Raw genomic sequence first — 18,301 nt, 5'->3', positions numbered from 1 at the left:
CCCAAAAATGACCCCTAAGAAACACCTCCTGCCACTGGTCTCAGCCTGGATGGACATCGAGCTTTGACCACAACTCAGAGTGCAACCATCCAACCGATTCCTTATCCACCAAGTGGTCCATCCATCAAATCCATGCCCGCTCAATCTAGAGATAAGGATATCATGCAGGACAGTGTCAAATGTTTTGCACAAGTCCAGGTAGATGACATCAGTTGCTCTTCCCTTATTACCAAGGCTGTAACTCCATCACAGAAGGCCACTAATTTGCCCTTAGTGAAACCATTCTGGCTGATGACAATCACCTTAATCTTCCATGTGCCTGAGCATAGTTTCCAGGAACACCAACAACGTGTAACTACCTATAGAAGCTTTTCTTGTTCCTCTTAACATCCTTGGCAAGTTTTAATTCTCTTAGAGCTTTAGCTTTCCTAATCTGATCCCTGGCTGTTCATGCAACTTCAGTGAAAGGAAACCTGTATGAACCACGATGCATTTCTGCATAAGAAAAGCATTTTTGCCTTTTCCTTGGCTCCACATTCTTAACCAGCAAAATAGCTGTATATGATGCATTCCTACTGCACTTTTTTCTTTCTAAATAGCATATCAGTTCTTATAACTGAACAGCAAATAGCCCATAATAAGGAAGAGATTCCAGTAGAAACACAGTCATTGAATCAGAGAAATAATAGCCAAGGGTCCTTATCTGTCATCCAGTTAATCTTCTTGTCCTTCAGCAAGTGAACTTTTTTCCAACATATCAGTTATAAATATTCAGCAGGTATCTTCTTCGTTAGCAGCTCCATGTTTCAAGTGCATTCCATTCTAATTTAAAATATTTGTATTCAATATCAGTTAATTTTTACTGCCGGATGTGAACACATTCATATTTACAAATGCACATACACATTCTAACCCAAGCCTGTAGGTCTTATAATCAAGGAAAAAAGCCAGCAAACAGACAGATATTTCAATGCACAGCAAAGGTTAATGGACAGCAGTACATTGGAACAAAAATATAAACATAAAACAAATATAATATGTCAAGCATTGTTCTTCTAGTTAGACACTGCATACATGGGCAAACCGAACGTGGCAAAGATGGAAATTCCCTAGGTGTGTTTGCATCACCACTCAGGATCAGAGAACTGAAATACCATGACAAGGACATAGCACTGATATACTGGCTGTAAATTCTGACTCGAGATGACGACAACCATGCCAGGTTATGAGCTCCCCATGGTAACAGTAGAGGAAACTAAGGGCACATACTCCTCATATTTTTCCCTGAATCTATTTTCCTATGTACTAATCCCCCCCTTCACAACAGACAGCTGCGTCCTACCCTCCTAGCTTCTAAGAGCTGCAAGAAAAGCACAGCACCTTCAGCAGCATGCACGGCAAAGGTGACAATGCAGGGGCAAGTTTCACACAGGCAGCAGCAGGGAAAACAGGACAGTGTCTCCTCTTGCATAAAAGTCTGCTGTTCGAACAGAGCCTGAAGCAACAACAACAAAGTTAACCTTCCACCAAGACTTTACCCAATAAAAATAGTATGTCTTCTTGCAAGGTTTCTACTCTATGCCAGACCTTAACAGCATGTGGCACATAAACAACAAAATCTGAGCAAGACTGAAGCCAGCTGCTGATGCAAAACAGACCCCCTATTTCTGTTCACAGATTAGTCATGGGCACAGGTCTTGTGCTCGAGGTGCAAATTTGACATTGGTTTCACATTGCTGACCTTCCCACAAGAAGTACTGGAAATCCATGAATATAAAGCACTACAGAGACACAGTATAATTCCAGTATTATTATAATCATAACAGTAATAGTGACAACTGATGCGCATCAATATAGTTGGAAAACCAGTCCTTTGAAGTTCCATAGGAAAAGTGGAAGACATTGTATATTAAACAGGAAGAATATAAGGTTGGGATGATTCAATGGCATTTTTGAGTTATAATCACCAATGGACAAAGCCATTAAGCAGATTGTACAAAAAATTAGTTCAAAAACCTATGCAAGATAGAAATATCAGGATTCCTGAATGGTACTTTTTTTCTCCTTTTATTTGAATTCAGCTAGTCATCTTACCCCTTAGCTACAGTCCTCTACCAACAAGGATACTGATGAATTCACAAAGAATGTATAAACAAATTAACTGGAGAATTTACAGAAATTTGCAAATAAGATTCTGCACAACAGCATTATCATAGAATCACTTAGGTTGCAAGAGACCTTTAAGATCACAGAGTCCAACCACAGCCTAACCCTGCCTAGTCCACCTCTAGACCATATCCTCAAGCACAACATCTACACACCTTTTAAATACCTCCAGGCGTGGAGGATGCTTCCCTGGGCAGCCTGTTCCAATGCTTGACTACCCTTTCAGTACAGAAATTCTTCCTGATATCTAACCTAAATCTCCCCAGTGGAATTTGAAACCATTTTGTTGTCCTACAGCTTGTTACATGAGAGAAAAGACCAAACCCCACCTCTCTACACCCTCCTCACAGGCAGTTGTAGAGCAGTAAGGTCTCCCCTCAGTCTCCTTTTCTTAAGACTAAAAAGCCCTAGTTCCCTCAGCTGCTACTCATAGAACTTGTGCTCCAAGCCCTTTGCCAGCTTCATGCCCTTCTCTGGACATGCTAAAGCATCTCAACGTCCTTCTTGTAGTGAGGGGCCCAAAACTGGACACAGTACTCAAGGTGCAGCCTCAACAGAGGTAAGTACAATGGAATAATCACTTCCCTACTCCTGCTAGTCACACTACTCCTGATACAGGCCAGGATGCTGTTGGCCTTCTTGGCCGCCTGGGCACAGTGCTGGGTCATGTTCACAGAGTTATCTACTAGCTCCCCCAGGTCCTTTTCCTCCAGGGAGCTCTCCGCCTACTTCCACTCATGAGCACTTTATTGACTTCACATAATCATTCTGATGGAATAAATAAGAACAATTAAAGTGAATAAATGTTTATCAATCCTTGTGCTAGGCTGCACCCAATATTGCCTGTATTTCTTCCTGAAAAGCTGACCTCCAGTTGCTGGGGCTAATTAAATATTAAAAAAGAAAAGAACGCCAACAGGAAAGTAAGATTTGCAGGACCTGGAGCTGAGAAGTTCTCTCAGCTGAGACTATTATACACACTGGCAATAAGGACAGAGAAAATAAGAAATGGCACAGTCACCATCTAAAAAGCCAATTGTCAGCTCCCTAAAAATGTCAAGACTTCTTACTTCAGTGTCACTTGGAACAGGTGTTTTTCCTTTTGTGACAATGTAATGCCTAACCACATCTTTCTGCATATTCAAGTTTGCTTCACCATTTGATTTAAATTATTAGCTCTGCTGCCAGCCTTCTTCATTCATAATTCACCTCCTACTGAGAAGACTGAATATTAAAAAAAAAAAAAAAAGAGGAGCTACAGACTTACTGAAGTTTAGTCAAGCTGGAGAATCAGATCCTACAGTTATTTCATTATTTGCTAAGGAAGATAGTTCTAGCAGGAGAGACTACATGGGCAACAAAGATATTTATCATGGTCTAGCTAGAGCAACTCCTTGCACAGCTTGGTTATCCCTGAAAACCCAACTATTACCATGAATAATTTTCTCACAAACTTCAAAGTCTACCTTGGGGCTCAAAAAGCCAACTTTCTGAATATTAGCTGCTTATTTACCCTCATACTGGCTTAAACAGGACCAGATTTCATCCCAAAATTGCAATTCTCACTTGCTTTGCTTACATTTAATAATTGTTACCAGCACAACTATATTACCAAACACCATCTCTGCAAGGTCTTAAACAAATCCTTCCACTTAGCCTGAAATATTTTTTTCCCACGAGGTCTTTTTAAGAAAAGGTGCTCAGCTCCACCTGCTGCCAGATTTAGATTATTTCCTTCTCTGTACAACACAAAGGGATTCACTTTCTGTTTTTAAACATCTCATATGCATGCAAAAGTCCAAACTGCTGCTACCTAGATACCTATCAAAGGGAAAGGTGCACCTCCTCCCCACAGGTCCCTTATCACATCTCATCACTGACCCCAGCAACAGCAGCATCCATCCTTGGAAGAACTGCCTTTGACTCAGAAGTAATTTATTACATTTTGTCCCTGTTTGCTGTGATAATTATAAACATAGAGGCCAAAGGGGGCACTGAAGCTAGGCTGTCTAAGAAGACTCATTTAACTATTTCAAACAGTTATGCAAAAATCACTTGGAAAAAAAGAAAAAGCCAGTCTACTAAATATAAAAGTGCTCTCTGGCCCCAATTAGAAATGGGTGCTTTGCACCTGATGAGAAACAAATTCTCTCAATGAAATAGGATCTTCATTTAAAGAAAGTATCTTAAAATTAGTTTACAGGTACCTAAATACCTATTCCTTATTGCTTTTTCCTTTAGTATGCATTATTTGTGGCCATTGAATACTTTTTATAAATAGACAGAACAATAAATAGTTGTACAAAATATTTTTAAAATAAACATTTACAATTACAAAATCCTAAATCAGACTTTCTGAATAAAAACATAAAAATCTTACAGCATAAAGCATACACTGGCATAAAAAGATTTTAATCATCTGTCTGGAGTGACCTGTGATACATGGCTCACCTGTGCCAGTGAAGCAGTAAGACAACAATAAAACCTTTAAAAACCAACACAACACCCACCCACCCCCCAAGCTTTATAAACCAGTAGATTTTAAAGGCCTGATTCTTATACTATTTTGACAAGTGCATTTTCTTTTATCTTAATGAAGCAAAGCTAGATTTACTCTGGAATAGTTCAAAACAGAGCAAGGACTGCATGCCTACAGATAGAGCTCTCGATGTACTTTGGTGGGGTTTTGTTCATCTAAGCACAGTTAGAAATGCTTTAATAGTATGGGCGTTTAGTGGAAAGATAAAGCATTCTGAAACTTCTGAAGCACTTTGGCTGTCAGTCGCCTAGCTTTAGCTGTTTGTTACACATCTTTTCTCCCTGAACCAGTCACCAGAGGAGACACTGCCTTTTCTAACAATCTAGCCTCTTGAACAAGATAAATTGACACATCTACTTCGTACACAGAGAGGGCAAAGCCAAGAGAAAAACACACTCTTTTATATATATGCTGTACAGTGTTTTAAATGTCAAACAGTCTAGAATATATCTGTTTTCCCAGATTTTTGTTTGTTTGGGGGTGTGCTTAGTTTGCAACCACCTGCCTTTCCAAAAGTCCTTTGCTGCCCTCGTGTGTTTCAGAGGAAAAGTAACTCTTGAAGTCCAGGTGCAAGAGTACTGCCTTTTCCAGGCAAGGCATCGGCTCCTGTTACAAACAAGACATAGTCCAGGGGAATAACTGAAAAGTAACTGAAAGTTTATCTCTTTCTTCTAGTAAATCCAAGTTGACTGATCGAGAAACAAATGATTATATATTAAAAATAAGAACGCATTCACTTTGACATAAACTTTGTTCCAAGCAACAAATTTCAAAGCTGGCTGGCCAGTTTCTAGAAAGCTGACGACATCAGCCTGATATCAAATCTGAAAGACTATTCCAAAATTTACTTTTCATTAAAGCTAATTTCAGCATCTTTCTCCTGCTTACACTGACTGCAAAGTAACTTCTTTCCTGTTCCATTACATTACACTGTGCAGGATAAAACTGTGTGACCATCACATTAAAACTTCCATTACTGTCACTATCAGCACATCCAGAGCTACAGCTCCCAGATCAAACTTTCCTTTGACACTCCCAGCAGCCATTGCCCTGCACTCCTCTGGTCCTGACACAGACCCTGTCAGCAGATACACGGAGTCATAGTTTGATAGATTTTGCCCTCAGGATCTGCCTGCTGAGGTTCAGGTCATCTTTAAGAAGGCTTCACCGTTCATTTCTCATGTTTGTGTCTTCATCCTATCCAGTCCCCTATGCTGATCCCAGATCTCATGGCAAAAAAAAAATGTAGTAAGTTGTAATAACATCTATTATGCCAGTCCTGGGTTTACAATGATAAAACATGTCAGAATAACCAATGCAACCTGTTTGGTTTTTTTTTTTTAATTCTAGTTATAAGTCATAACTAGCCTTCCTGTACTGAAATTGGTGACAGCTTAGCTGATCCCCCAACAGCCATTCCATGAGAGCAGGAAGACTAAGTCAAAGTTGGATCATGGTCCCAACAGGTTTGTTCAACCCTGGACATGAGCTATTTTGTGGGATCTGATCATAAACTTTTATTTATACTGCCAGGCTGTTCCTGACCTGCAGTGCCTGTTTTACCATTAGACTGGCACCATATGAATGCCTTTAAACTGCCTCAACTTCTTAGTAATAGGAGTATGTTAATTTCTCTCTTTGCTCTAGGCTGTAAAGAAGAATGATGAATTTTTCCATCAGTAAGAAAAGCTACCTGCATAAGTGAACTGCAAATAAACACAAGCACTCCTTTGTCAGTAGGGTAGACAGGAGGGAACTGTTATCATGTTGTTAATAAAATATTGGGGTTTGTTCTCTCTTGCCCTGACAGGTAACTCTGGCATTATAGTCTCACTCTAGAAAAGCTTTTTGCCACTGTTGTTTAGTTGCTGATTTAAAAGAAAGAAAGAAAGAAAGAAACAAAACCCCAAACAAACAAACCCACAATCAAAAAACCCACACACAAAAATCCCCAACTAACAGATACAGCAAAAGTACTGACAACATCAAAATACTTTTGCCATTCTAGTCACAAAAAATAGCAAGAGGTCATTTTATATGAAGGGGGGAGAGGGTTAAGTGCTTATGTTACAGGGAAGGCTCTGTAGTGCTGCTGATTAAAGTTATTTAAATCCTTCTCCAATCATCAGTGGGGAGATGCCAGTCAAGCACCCAAACTGTAGAAGCTACCAGCCCCCCCTCCTCAAGAGGAATTACCATCCTAGAGAGGAACTCTACACTAAAGCCAGAAAGCCCAGGCATTTGAGCTGGGGCTGACAGGACAGAGACGTGCAGCTCACCGAGCCCCATCCATTAGTTTAACCCTTTGGCTTTTACTTGGCAGGTCCATACATACTTATTCAGCTAGAAATTAAACATATATGGAGCTGTTGCATTTCATACCGTATAATCCCTCTTCCAAAGGTGCATTTTTGGGTGAAGTGCTGCATGCCACAAAGAGAACCACGCACCTCAGCCTTTCACAAAGGGCACGCCCTGATACACAGCACAGCGATGGCAGCAAAACGTCACACCACTTCAGCTTTCAGGGTGAGGAAGCCTCGTGTTTCCCAAACACGGCACTACCAGCTTTGCCAAAGGAAACCACTGAACCTCTGTAACAAGCACAAGCGGGTTTCTCCCGAGTGTTCCCCTCTAGCATAAGGGAACTGCACCAGACCCAGCCTGTGCAGCGCTTCTCTCCTCACCAACGGCTAACGCCTGTAAGTTGCGTTTCTGCTGCCACGAGGAAGTCCCTACACCTTCTCCTTCCTACCGGCAGCCTCCCGGGTTCCAGAAACTTTTCCTCTGTCTTAACTCGGTAACCAACCGAACGCTCAGCACCTCTTTGGCGCTGCGCCCCTCGCCGTGCCTCTCCCACACGGAAAAACATCGCCCGAAACACGGGCTTCTTCCAGGCACTGCCGGAACACCGCAAAAAAAAGGTGCTGGGACACCCTCCGGCAGCCGCAGCCCCGAGCTCGGACAGTCCCGGGGACAGCGCGGGAGGGGCTGCTGCCGGGCGCCCACGGTATCAAGTACAGTCCCGCCCCGCCCCGCCCGGCAGGGCGCCGGCCTGCCCTCAGGCCTGCGCTAGGAGGAAGTGGAGGGTTACTAGCGGACACGGGCTGGAGAGAGAAGAGACTGAAGTTCTCTCTCCGCCGGGCAAACATCCCGGCCCGTGAGCTCCGTGGGGCGGGGAGGTGCCCTCTAAGCCCCACCCCGCCATGCCATGGCTGCCAGGGGCGGGGCGGCGGCTGGGATCTGCTGCCCGCAGCAGCATGGTGGGACCAGTCGCTCGCCCCGGCCGGCTGATGGGGATGCCGGCGCTGGCGCTTCTCTGCTGCCTACTGCGGGTGGTCAGCACCGCCTTCCTGGCGCCTGCGGGTATCCGGCTTGGGGAGGAGGACCGCGGTGGTGGTTGGGGTCGCCCTCCGTGGGACAGAGGTGCTCGGGAGAACGAAGCGGCGGCGGTGGCCCTCCGGGTAGGTGTTCTTGCTGCACTTACACTCGCGATCCGCGCTACGCAGCGGGCCTTGCGCGGCGCTGGCTGCGGGCTCCGCCGCCGGAGGACGGCTGGCGAGATGTTGCTCTGCCGCTGCTAACCGGGTGGCTGGAGGGTGGGAAGTGGAGGCGGGTGTCACGGCAGAGCTCGTCGGCCCGGAATACCGAGGCCCGCTCCGGAGTCCTTTGCTGTTCAGCGTTCCTCGGCCCTGCCCGCCCGGTTTGCCCTCAAGCTCCGGGCGCCGGGTCGCTGCTTTTCTGCCCTCCCCGTTTCTGACGCCAGGTGTCAGCCTCGGCCCGAGACGCCTCGGGCCCCGTGGTCGCGCCCGGCGCGGCGGGAAGCGGGACTCGCCCGCCCCGTGCCTCGCGTCTCCGGCTGTACCGGGATTCCTGTCAGAGCAGTTTCCCGGGGACCTGGGCCAACCGGGAATGTCGGGCAGGGTGGCGTCCCCCTGCCCGCTGCGGTGCCACATGTGGGTGGTGAGGGGGACCTGGCGGTCCCGGGCAGGTGTCAGTGTAACGGAGCAGCGGGGTGGCTGCCGGAGCCGAGGGCCCGCCGTGGCAGCCCAGCCTGCTGCCGGCCCGAGTGGCGATGGTGGGACGGCAGGTGATGCTGCTGTGGGTTCCTCCCTTGAGTGACAGCCCAGGATGCACCCGCGGACCTTGTCTGCTGAGAGGGTGCGATGAAGTCCTCACAAATGCAGAAGGTGGCGTTAAGTTTTTGTATGTTTCGTGTTGAACTTTCTCAGCAGAAGTTTGGGAGGGAGGTGACAGATTGTCTTGCTTTTGTGGTAAAAAAAAAATGTGGTTTTCAGAGATCTAGGGGTCATGGTAACTTAAACATTAGGGGGTTTATTATCTTCAGGCCCTCATACCGTTCTTTTGCTTTATAAGGAGATAAAGCAAGACAGGGTTAACTCTTATCTAAAGACAGTTTATGTGTCCCTGAACCACAGAGCTTGCAGTGCTCCCCAAGAAGGGCATCAGATGAGTTTGACACAGTTTGTTCTCAGCTGGCCTGTTTTGTCTGTCTCATATCAATATTTTACTCTCCATGCACTTAACAAATGTTTTTTGTATCTTTCTTAGAGTTGAAATTAACCTAATGGCTTTCATATTGGTTTGACAGGAATGCACAATGAATCGGAGGTGAACAGCTGTCTTGTTATCTAAGTTCATGTTTACTGTTGCTAACCTTTTCTTTTTCAGCTCTTAGGGTTTAGTTGCTACCACTAACTTAATAATGTCCACAACTTTTTTTTTTTCCTTTTTTTCTTTCAGGAAAGCAGTAAAAGAATTAGATTACTAAATTCATCAACAAAAGATAATACAACTGCTTTCTATGGAATAAATCAATTTTCTCACCTATTTCCTGAAGAGTTCAAAGGTATATATTTTTGGCTGCTACTAATGCCTTTTTATGTGATTTTCCTTATTCTTTCCCGGAACCTTCTGTCTTTCACATTTACAGATTCTTCCAGTCAGCTAGTTTACAATATCTGGTACCAAACTGTAAGTACTTCTGAAGGATACAACAATCCTCTTTGTGTTTCTCTAGTCTTGCAAGGTTTAATTGCACCAGAGCCTGAATTTGATTTAGTGTGCAGACCCTTGGTTCCTTCTCTTCTCCGCTCACCTCTTTTCTTCTCCACTCACTCCTTCTCTCCTTCTCCGATCGCTCCTTCTCTCCTCTGACTGCTCCTTCCCTCCTCCGATTGCTCCTTATCTTCTTTTAATTTCCTCCTTCTTTCCTTCTTTTCTGTCTTCTCACTAGACCTTAAAACCTTCTTTGGGTGCAACAGTTGTAAAATTAGGAAATAACAAGGTCTTGAGTATTCTAAGTTCCTATTCCTCCTCACCCCAAGACAAAATTGACTACAGTCCAAACAACGTTTGGGGAAACAAGGCTGTACAATGATAGCCATGACTTTTAGGAGCAATATGATGTTTTGGGGTATTTTTTTACTGAGAAAATTTGTCTGATACCTAACCATACCTAACCTAATCTTCTCTTTTTGCTTTTCAAGTCTGCTGTTATGTTTTCTATTCATCAGGAGATTTTACACCATTTTAAATTTTAAAAAATTAAGCAGTTTTTTTTAGTGAAAAACTAGCATTTACATATGTTTCAGAATCTTTACGTTATCCTTCTCTTATTTTTTCCACTTTTACCTGACTAAAATAAAGTAGTATTTTTTTCCAATAAATAAAATGTTGGGAAAATTTTCAAACAAAACTCATTTTATGGAATAGTTATTGATCAACTTTAGTAAATCTTACACTTTTCACCCAGATACCCTACATGGTTCTTTTTAGAACCATAGGAATAATTACATGCATTCTGGAGTAGAGTGGTTATTTTAAAATATGTTAATTTTCTATGGATGTGAGAATGAGATGTAATCTCATGATTGTAAATACAGCTCAAAGTTACCTCTGTGGCTTCTGGTAAAATAGTAGTTTGTGGGATTTTTTTAGTTAGTGGATTTATAGATGTTTGTATTCTGTGTTTAGCTATTTACTTAAGAAGCATACCTCACAAACTTCCCAGATACATAAAAGTGCCAAAGGGAAAGGAAAAGCCTCTGCCAAAGAAGTTTGACTGGAGGGACAAGAAAGTCATTGCAGAAGTGAGAAATCAGCAAACAGTAAGTTCTGGTGTTTGCCTTTCCTAGTTCTCAAGCGCTGCTCAGAGACAGTTCCAGCAGGTACGTCATAGAGCACAGTAAAGTTTGGAAAGAACCAGCATTGCCTCAAAACTCCTTGAAGCTCAGGCACAAGTATGGCTGGTGGAATATGTACAGTGACACGGCTTTTTATGCAAGGTGGGATTGCACTTATAATCATGGGATGTAAAAGTTGCACGTTTAGAAATTACACAATTATAAACTGTGCATAGTAGATATTTTTAATCGAGTTTTTGCACCATGTGTATTTTGTATTTTGTGTTTTTCTGAAGCGACTGAAGTAAGCTCAATATCCAATCTCATCCCCCTGTTTCACCTGGATGGGTTGGATCCGTTGCTGGTTTTTTTTCTCTCATGATCAAATGCCCTTGGCTGGTCAATACCCATTTTTTTACTGTTGAACACCTCAGAGGATTCATTCATGATAGGAAGATAACCAGACCCCACATGATTACAGTCTATCCCAGAGTGTTATGGTCACTGGTAAGAAACAAACAAGCTGTTAAATCCCCAGTGTCTTTCCTTCCCGTGCTTCACATGGTGTAACCTGGACCTTGCCTAGGAATTAATTCTGCTTCCTGTTTTAAATGCCACAGTTTAAAGAGCCTAAAACTGCAGTATAGAATCACTTTCTGTCAAGAATTCTTCTGTTCATTTTCAGTTTACTGTTTTGTAAACTGTCGTCTAATATATTTACATAAAATGCTTCAGACTATAGAAAATTGTAGTCTACTTAAATGCAGCCTTTTGAAAAACTTGCTAGCTAATGTGGTTAAAAAAGAATTTCATCCTGAGCCCCCATCCTTCTTTAGAAAAATAGTTTGCTCACAGTAAAAAGCACCCTCAGACCTATCTTAAAGTGCAAAAATGATTCAGGGAGGAATCCTTAAAATAAGACAGCTATTATGCTGGAAACCTTAAAATCAGACACCAGTAATGCATTTCTAACTTTCAGAGAGCACTACAGGGGAAAAAGCAGTTCAATATTTTAAATGGCTGATTAATGTTCTTCATTACTACCTTAAAAATGAAGTTCAAGGTCAATATAGTAAATGAAGAGCATTACAACACCCTTTCGACATCTTTTTTTCATATTAGGCTTCAAAAATAAAGTTTTAATTTTTCTTTCTCCTGTTTCCCTTCTCTTTGGACCAGTGTGGAGGCTGCTGGGCTTTCAGCGTTGTGGGTGGTATAGAGTCTGCCTATGCAATCAAAGGAAATAACCTGGAAGAACTCAGCGTGCAGCAGGTGATTGACTGTTCATACAACAATTACGGCTGCAGCGGGGGATCCACTGTCAGTGCTTTGAGCTGGCTCAACCAGGTTTGAAACTTTTCATAAACCCTTCCTTAGCTTTCATATGGACATTCTTTTTTACTGGGAAAAAGTGATGGGGAAGGTGGAGTGTAGTTCATCTGATTGGGCTTTAATGTATGTGCGTATATACGTGTGCATGTTTATTTTATCTGGAGTTGAGAAAGGTTGTTCAAATAGAATTAGAAGTTGATTTGAATTGGTCTATATATGTTCTAGGGAATGTAACAAATCAACCCACAGGGGCTGAAAATATTTTTCCTTCAGTATTTCCACTGAATTCAATTGGAGCTGCAGATACACAGTACCAGTGTAGAAGGAGCCATTATCAGTCTCATTTTGTGGATCTGATTGTGTTTAGGCACCAGCCTCTGAGGAAAAGGAAGGGTGTTTAGGTTTTCTGCTTTCAGATTTCTGTGGTTTCTCTTGTGACCCTTCTAAAGTCACGTACAGGTCTGGGGAATGAAATGGAGTGCCTTTACCTTTCTTTCATTTGCAACCCAAAACAATGAAAATGCAGACATAGTAATGAAAAATGCAAAATATCTGTTAATAATGTATGTAAGCAGAAACATTTTGATGTCTTTGAAATAAAAGTACTCTCTAGGATGCCAGTTTGAGATACAAGAATATGAAAATAATTCTTTTTTTAAGTCAGAACCCCCTCTGATTGCCCTTTTTAAGAAACTAATTCTACCCCTGCAGATTGATACACCCCTGGATAATAACAGTCTAGGTAACTTCTTTAAGTTTGACTTTCAAGAAAGACAGGGGACAATCACCTGGATTCTTCTGAAGCCAAATTCACTCTTGGTTGGCAACAGAGGGACTACAAATGAGTTAGATTGGAGGAGATGCTGTCATAAACACGCTGTACTGCAGAAGGCTGGAGAAGTGTGGAAGGTTGCTGCAATCACTTTGCAGCTGGACTTTGAACTGTGGCCGCCGTTATCATACATTATGTACTAGCAAGAGGATTGGACACTAATAGCAGGATTGGGCTTAATTTCAGTGTTTTATGTAACTGTTGGGATGTTTGTGGTTCTTGAGCTGTCCGAAGGAGAGGATCACTTTGTGCCGGGATGTCATTTGAGAAGAATGGATAATCAGAGTCATTATACAGATGCATGGTCTCTGTGTCTTGAAATTGATGAAATTGCTTATGAGGCTAGTTTAAACCAGAGAGACCTTTTGAATTCCATTCATTATTTAAAGACTTCTGAATCCCTTCTGAAGCTTTCTCTGCAAGCAGAGAAACGAGAGATGGTAAATACCTTATTTCCCAATGTGACATTCTTATTTTTAATCTCTACCAAGACCATGCTGATTTTCAAGTAAGTTCTGTGATCATTTTCAGTGTGTTTTGAGCTGTGTAGCATTACAATGAAATGCATTAAATTCTCATTCATTTATCTTCTTGCAGACAAAAGTGAAACTCGTGAGAGATTCAGACTATACTTTTAAAGCCCAGACAGGACTGTGTCATTATTTTGGTCACTCAGATTTTGGAGTTTCAATAACAGGATTTGCTGCATATGACTTCAGGTAGCTACTATTGATTATTTTTATTTGCTGTACTTTTCCTTCTGGGTTCAGTAATGGTGGAGTAAGCTAGAGCCAATAGGGCATTGACCAGCCAAAGGTTATGAGGTTGATTGCATCAGCTCTGTTGCTGTGTACTGGGTAAGAATTAATACATAACATTTTTGAGAGTTAAGGCTTGCCACAGTGAATCCACTCAACCCTGCTATCACAATGTCTGTTAAAATTAGAAAGCTGAAGTCAGGGTCTTGAAATTAGGTCTTTTAAATTTAAAATGGAACATTTTTTGTTATAATTTTTAACAACTGAACATTATACTGCTAAAAAAACAGCACATCCTACCAGTAATAATTGGAATTTGTTGAAAAATTTAGGAAGTATTCAGTTACTTTGGTATTCATCCATTTACATACCCACCCGCAACCTCCTCCAGTCCATGACTTAGCAGACAGCATTGTCATCTGAGCTTTGTAAAGACAGCTGGTAGCTGTTTCCGTTTCAGTGCCAAGGAAGTTTGTTTCTTGTTTTTATCAGTACAGTACAGCTGGCTACTGAGCGGAGAAGAAATTAAATTTTGACTAGAAATTGAATTACTGCCAAATAGACCTAAAATCAATTACAGCTTTGCCAGTCTGTCTTTGCCAAATTTAGTCATTCCACACACCATGCAGTGATAAAGATTTCCTGTTTCTAGTATATTAATATAAGACTGTGAGGATGCTGATGGTAATGTCCTGTGTTCTTCTGTGTTTGAGATACCTATTTCAGTGTGTTACTATACATGATACAAGAGGTGCTTTTGTATTTTTGAAAAAATAATGGCACATAATAATATGGACTAACAGTTTCTCCAAAGCTGTTTTTTAATTGAGAAAGGAGATGTATGTATGAAAGGTACATGGTGCTTTCCCTTGCCCTCTGACTTGACCCAAAAGCCTGCTTCTTTTTAATAGCATCGTATCTTTGGATCTGTAATAGCATCATGTCTTCCCCATAGTCTGTGTGGCCTGTATTTGTATTACTGTTTTGTAGTATATGAAATATGTATTTATTGGTGTATGTTAGGTGGTGTGTAGAGCTCCTAGGAAACGGTTGAATTGTTTGATTTTTAAATTGTACTTAAGGACTAGATTACCACCTCTCAAATGGCTTTGGTGTGCTAATTTAAGTCACTCGGCATTGTCACTCACATTTTTCACAGCGGTCAGGAAGAAGAAATGATGAGGGTGCTTGTTAACTGGGGACCATTGGCAGTCACAGTAGATGCAGTTAGCTGGCAGGATTATCTTGGTGGGATCATACAGTACCACTGCTCCAGTGGAAGAGCAAATCATGCTGTCCTCATCACTGGTTTTGACAGAACAGGTACGTTTCCATCAACTGAATTTCACCCCAGTGGGTTTTGTGGTTTTTTTCTTACTTGCAACTTGGCTCTTGTGGGCCAAGTGATTAAAAATCTGGCACTGGGTGTTCTGTTGAGAGCTGTTTGGTTTGGTGTCACATCAGTTCTGGAAGTGCAGTCTTCATCCCAGGAGAAATTCTTCTCATGTCTGTGCTCCTTCTGTTCTGTGGGAGTTCATGTCCTTGTAAAGTCACAAACGCAGCTGTATGTCTTCACGCTAGCAGAGGATACATCCAGACAGTTCAGTGCTGGACTGTCAGCTCTGTCCTCTAGGTCAACAGCAGTAGGCTTGCCTGTACTATATTATCAAACCATCAAAATCTGAGAGATAGTAACGTGTTAATTAACTCTATAGAGTGTTAGAAATTTTTTATGCTTTCCACATCTGATGTCTCTTGTTTCTGAAAATGTCTCTTCCAGGTGATATCCCTTACTGGATTGTACAGAACTCCTGGGGGCCGACATGGGGAATAGATGGCTATGTTCGTGTTAAGATAGGTGGCAATGTCTGTGGTAAGTCTGACAAAAATCAATTCAAGGTGTAAAGGCCACGTGCTGGGGTATGTTTCTCCATTTAATGTGATATAGTGGGATCCTCAGAGAGGAAATATGAATCATTCTCCACTTTTCTAAAAGAGTCCAGGTGGAAGAATAAATAACACAGTTGCTAGTACAGCTGCTAGTTCAAACAAGCCATGCAGAATGACCAAAAAGCGCTATACCAAGGGAAAGCTATATATGGCATAACAAATGCAGTGCTATTGTACCTGACTGTGAAGAGGTAACGGTGCTGTAAAGTCATTTATCGTAGCACTGGGTTAGTGCCATCACTGTGCTCCTTGTAGGTGCAACAGCAGCTGTCCTTGTCTGGTGGATGCAGTTATCTCTGGGCTCAGTTTAGCAAATGTATGGCAGGTGGATCTATCCCTGTTTGGGGATTGTGTACCCTGTTTGTGGCTTTTCAGTAGGATAGCACCTTTCAGTGCCAGTTCCATCTCCTGCACTATTACCATTTGCATGAGATTTGGCAGCACTCAGAACAAGGTATCCAATTGTAGTGTTTCTATGTTGGTGAAACTTTTGTTTGTATTGTTGTATAAAAAAACTACTTGGAAAGATAAACTTAGAAATAGTAAAAATAAGGCACATGTAGAGGTGGTCAGGAGGAACAGCGGTGTTATTTTCAGAATCTGTTCTCTCTAAAAGCAGGATCTTTCACTTTTTCTGCAGTGTGCCACACAAGAACCATCCAGCAAAGGCCACTAGTTGCTCTGTTTCCCCCAAAGATGATGTCTTTTGATTTAGAGGTGGTCTGCTAACACTTTTGAGGTTATAAGAGCTGTACTGTCACAGGCTGTAGTCAGACTTTGGTTTTAGTGCTGGAAGGAGTATAATGGTGCAGACTTCAACTGAGCGGGAGTAAAAGCCTAGTTTGCTCTGTGTTTGTGTGTATGTGAGTGTTCAAAAATGCATCTTGTAAGAGAGTTTGTGATCTCTAGTCTCCTGGTGAGCTTTCAGAGCTGCGTAGCTTCATAGTGTCTACCCATTGCTAGTTCATGTGCTTAGAAGGGAAGAGGATATTGGGGTTTAAATTGCTTTTGGGCCCCCAGACTCGACTAGTTCTAAATCCTCAGAAAGGAGCTAAAGTTTTGAATATGAAAGCAGAGTAGGGAGGAGTGTAGAGCACAGCTATAGTAGTGTCAGTCTGTGAGGCTACAGAAGGGTTTCAGCTGATTCCTGGTCCCTCTTCCTCTCCTGTCATCACATGGAAGGGAGAGACCATTATATGAGTATGAATTCTGGGAACTTCTGACAAGTCTCTAATTCCAGTATTTCTTTAAAAATACTGTTTCATTTGTAGGTATAGCAGATACGGTTTCATCAGTATTTGTTTGACACTTACTGGCCAAAGACTGTGATTATCATTTGGATAAACAGACTGACACCCACTGTATGTGAAGATTTTCTTCAAAGCAACATTTTCTAAAATAAGAAATGACTGTAAAGACAATTCCTGCTTTCTGGCAGTACAGGAATGGGCTGGCTGGAGTTTTTAAAATGCCAATATTTGAGATGTGTGTTACTCATCCAATCTCTCATGGAATAAGAAGACTCGAAATTGACTGCAGAGTGCACAGAAAGAAGTTACAAAGATGGAAGGAAACTCAATGATGTGAGCTGTATCCAGCTGTTGAATGCTACGCCATAAACCAATCTTAGAAGGAAAGAAGTGATGCCAAATGATAAGGAATATGAAGCAAATAATGAATAATGTGACAGAATAAAGTCAAAATGCTTTGAATTATGAAGAACCATGGGTGGGGAGGAAAAGCAGTTGAAAGAAAGTACTCTGTTATGCTTTGATACTTGTCTGGGCTTTTCTAGCACCTCTGACAGTCACACATATGTTGTCTTCCTCTTTTTTGTTTTAAAATCTACGTTTTCTCTATGTATAGAAAACTAGAAGAGGGAAATGGAGAGTCAAAGTTGTTTCCTGGGCACCACTGCCTCTGGAGTGCTGCAGTCCTTCAGTTTCAGTCTTTAGAAATTTACTGGGTAAATATGAATTCAGAGCTCCTCAGAGCAGGGAGCATGTTTTGGAAGGTGCCTGAGATATTGCAGTGGATATTCTTGCCAATTAATTTGTCAGAGTAAGACTTAACTGTATTTAGGCAAATGAAGGTTTAACATCCTGGGCCCTGGCAGTATGTATGTGTTTGCCAATCAGCCTTGCCATGCTGTGAGAGCTGTGTCAGTTCCAGGCCTTCTCTACTTCACAGCTCACAGTGAAGCCAGTTGTGAAGCAGAAATTAAAAAGTTTACTGTTAATAGATCAGGGTACTGGAACCTTGTTAGGACAAAGGCAATGACTGCTCATAATTATCTGTTAAGTATTGTCATTCTTGTCCTTCGAAGTGTTAATATTTTAAATGAAAGGGAGACCAAGTGCCATATTCTACTACTTCAGGTTCTGCTACTTACTGAATTTACTAGCTGAAAACTTGAGATTAACAAAGGAGGAGAGTCTTCTGAAGTCCTGTGGTCTTACATAGCAGGGCCTTCCCTCAGTAGTTTGCCAAAAAGAGATAGCATACTTCCCTAGCAGAAAACACCAGCCAAAGTGCCCAGCTGGTACTGGCAAGAGTAATGTTCTTTCTCTAGTACCAA

At 41.9% G+C, this 18,301-nt stretch overlaps 1 protein-coding gene across 1 annotated transcript; it reads left to right on the top strand.

Annotated features, from left to right (window-relative positions):
* Nucleotides 1-7,799: 7,799 nt before the first annotated feature.
* On the top strand, nucleotides 7,800-17,681 carry CTSO (cathepsin O). Its single transcript, XM_084262784.1, has 8 exons — nucleotides 7,800-8,169; nucleotides 9,470-9,575; nucleotides 10,703-10,836; nucleotides 12,031-12,198; nucleotides 13,613-13,734; nucleotides 14,933-15,096; nucleotides 15,554-15,646; nucleotides 16,995-17,681. Exons 1-8 carry the CDS (start codon nucleotides 7,912-7,914, stop codon nucleotides 17,027-17,029), a joined length of 1,080 nt encoding a protein of 359 aa, XP_084118910.1. The 5' UTR covers nucleotides 7,800-7,911; the 3' UTR covers nucleotides 17,030-17,681.
* The last annotated feature ends 620 nt before the right edge of the window (nucleotides 17,682-18,301 follow it).

This window comes from Gallinula chloropus (assembly GCF_964237585.1).
Source record: "Gallinula chloropus genome assembly, chromosome: 4".
NCBI lineage: Eukaryota > Metazoa > Chordata > Aves > Gruiformes > Rallidae > Gallinula > Gallinula chloropus.
The sequence above is the reverse complement of the archived record's forward strand: the minus strand, read 5'-3'. Positions and strand labels throughout refer to the sequence as shown.

Bases quoted from the DNA above. Each gene is read 5' to 3' on its own strand.
- CTSO (XM_084262784.1), top strand. From the start codon at position 7,912: ATGCCATGGCTGCCAGGGGCGGGGCGGCGGCTGGGATCTGCTGCCCGC. The intron at 10,837-12,030 runs GTAAGTTCTGGT...TCTTTGGACCAG, and splicing joins AAGTGAGAAATCAGCAAACA to TGTGGAGGCTGCTGGGCTTT. The intron at 15,097-15,553 runs GTACGTTTCCAT...TGTCTCTTCCAG, and splicing joins CACTGGTTTTGACAGAACAG to GTGATATCCCTTACTGGATT.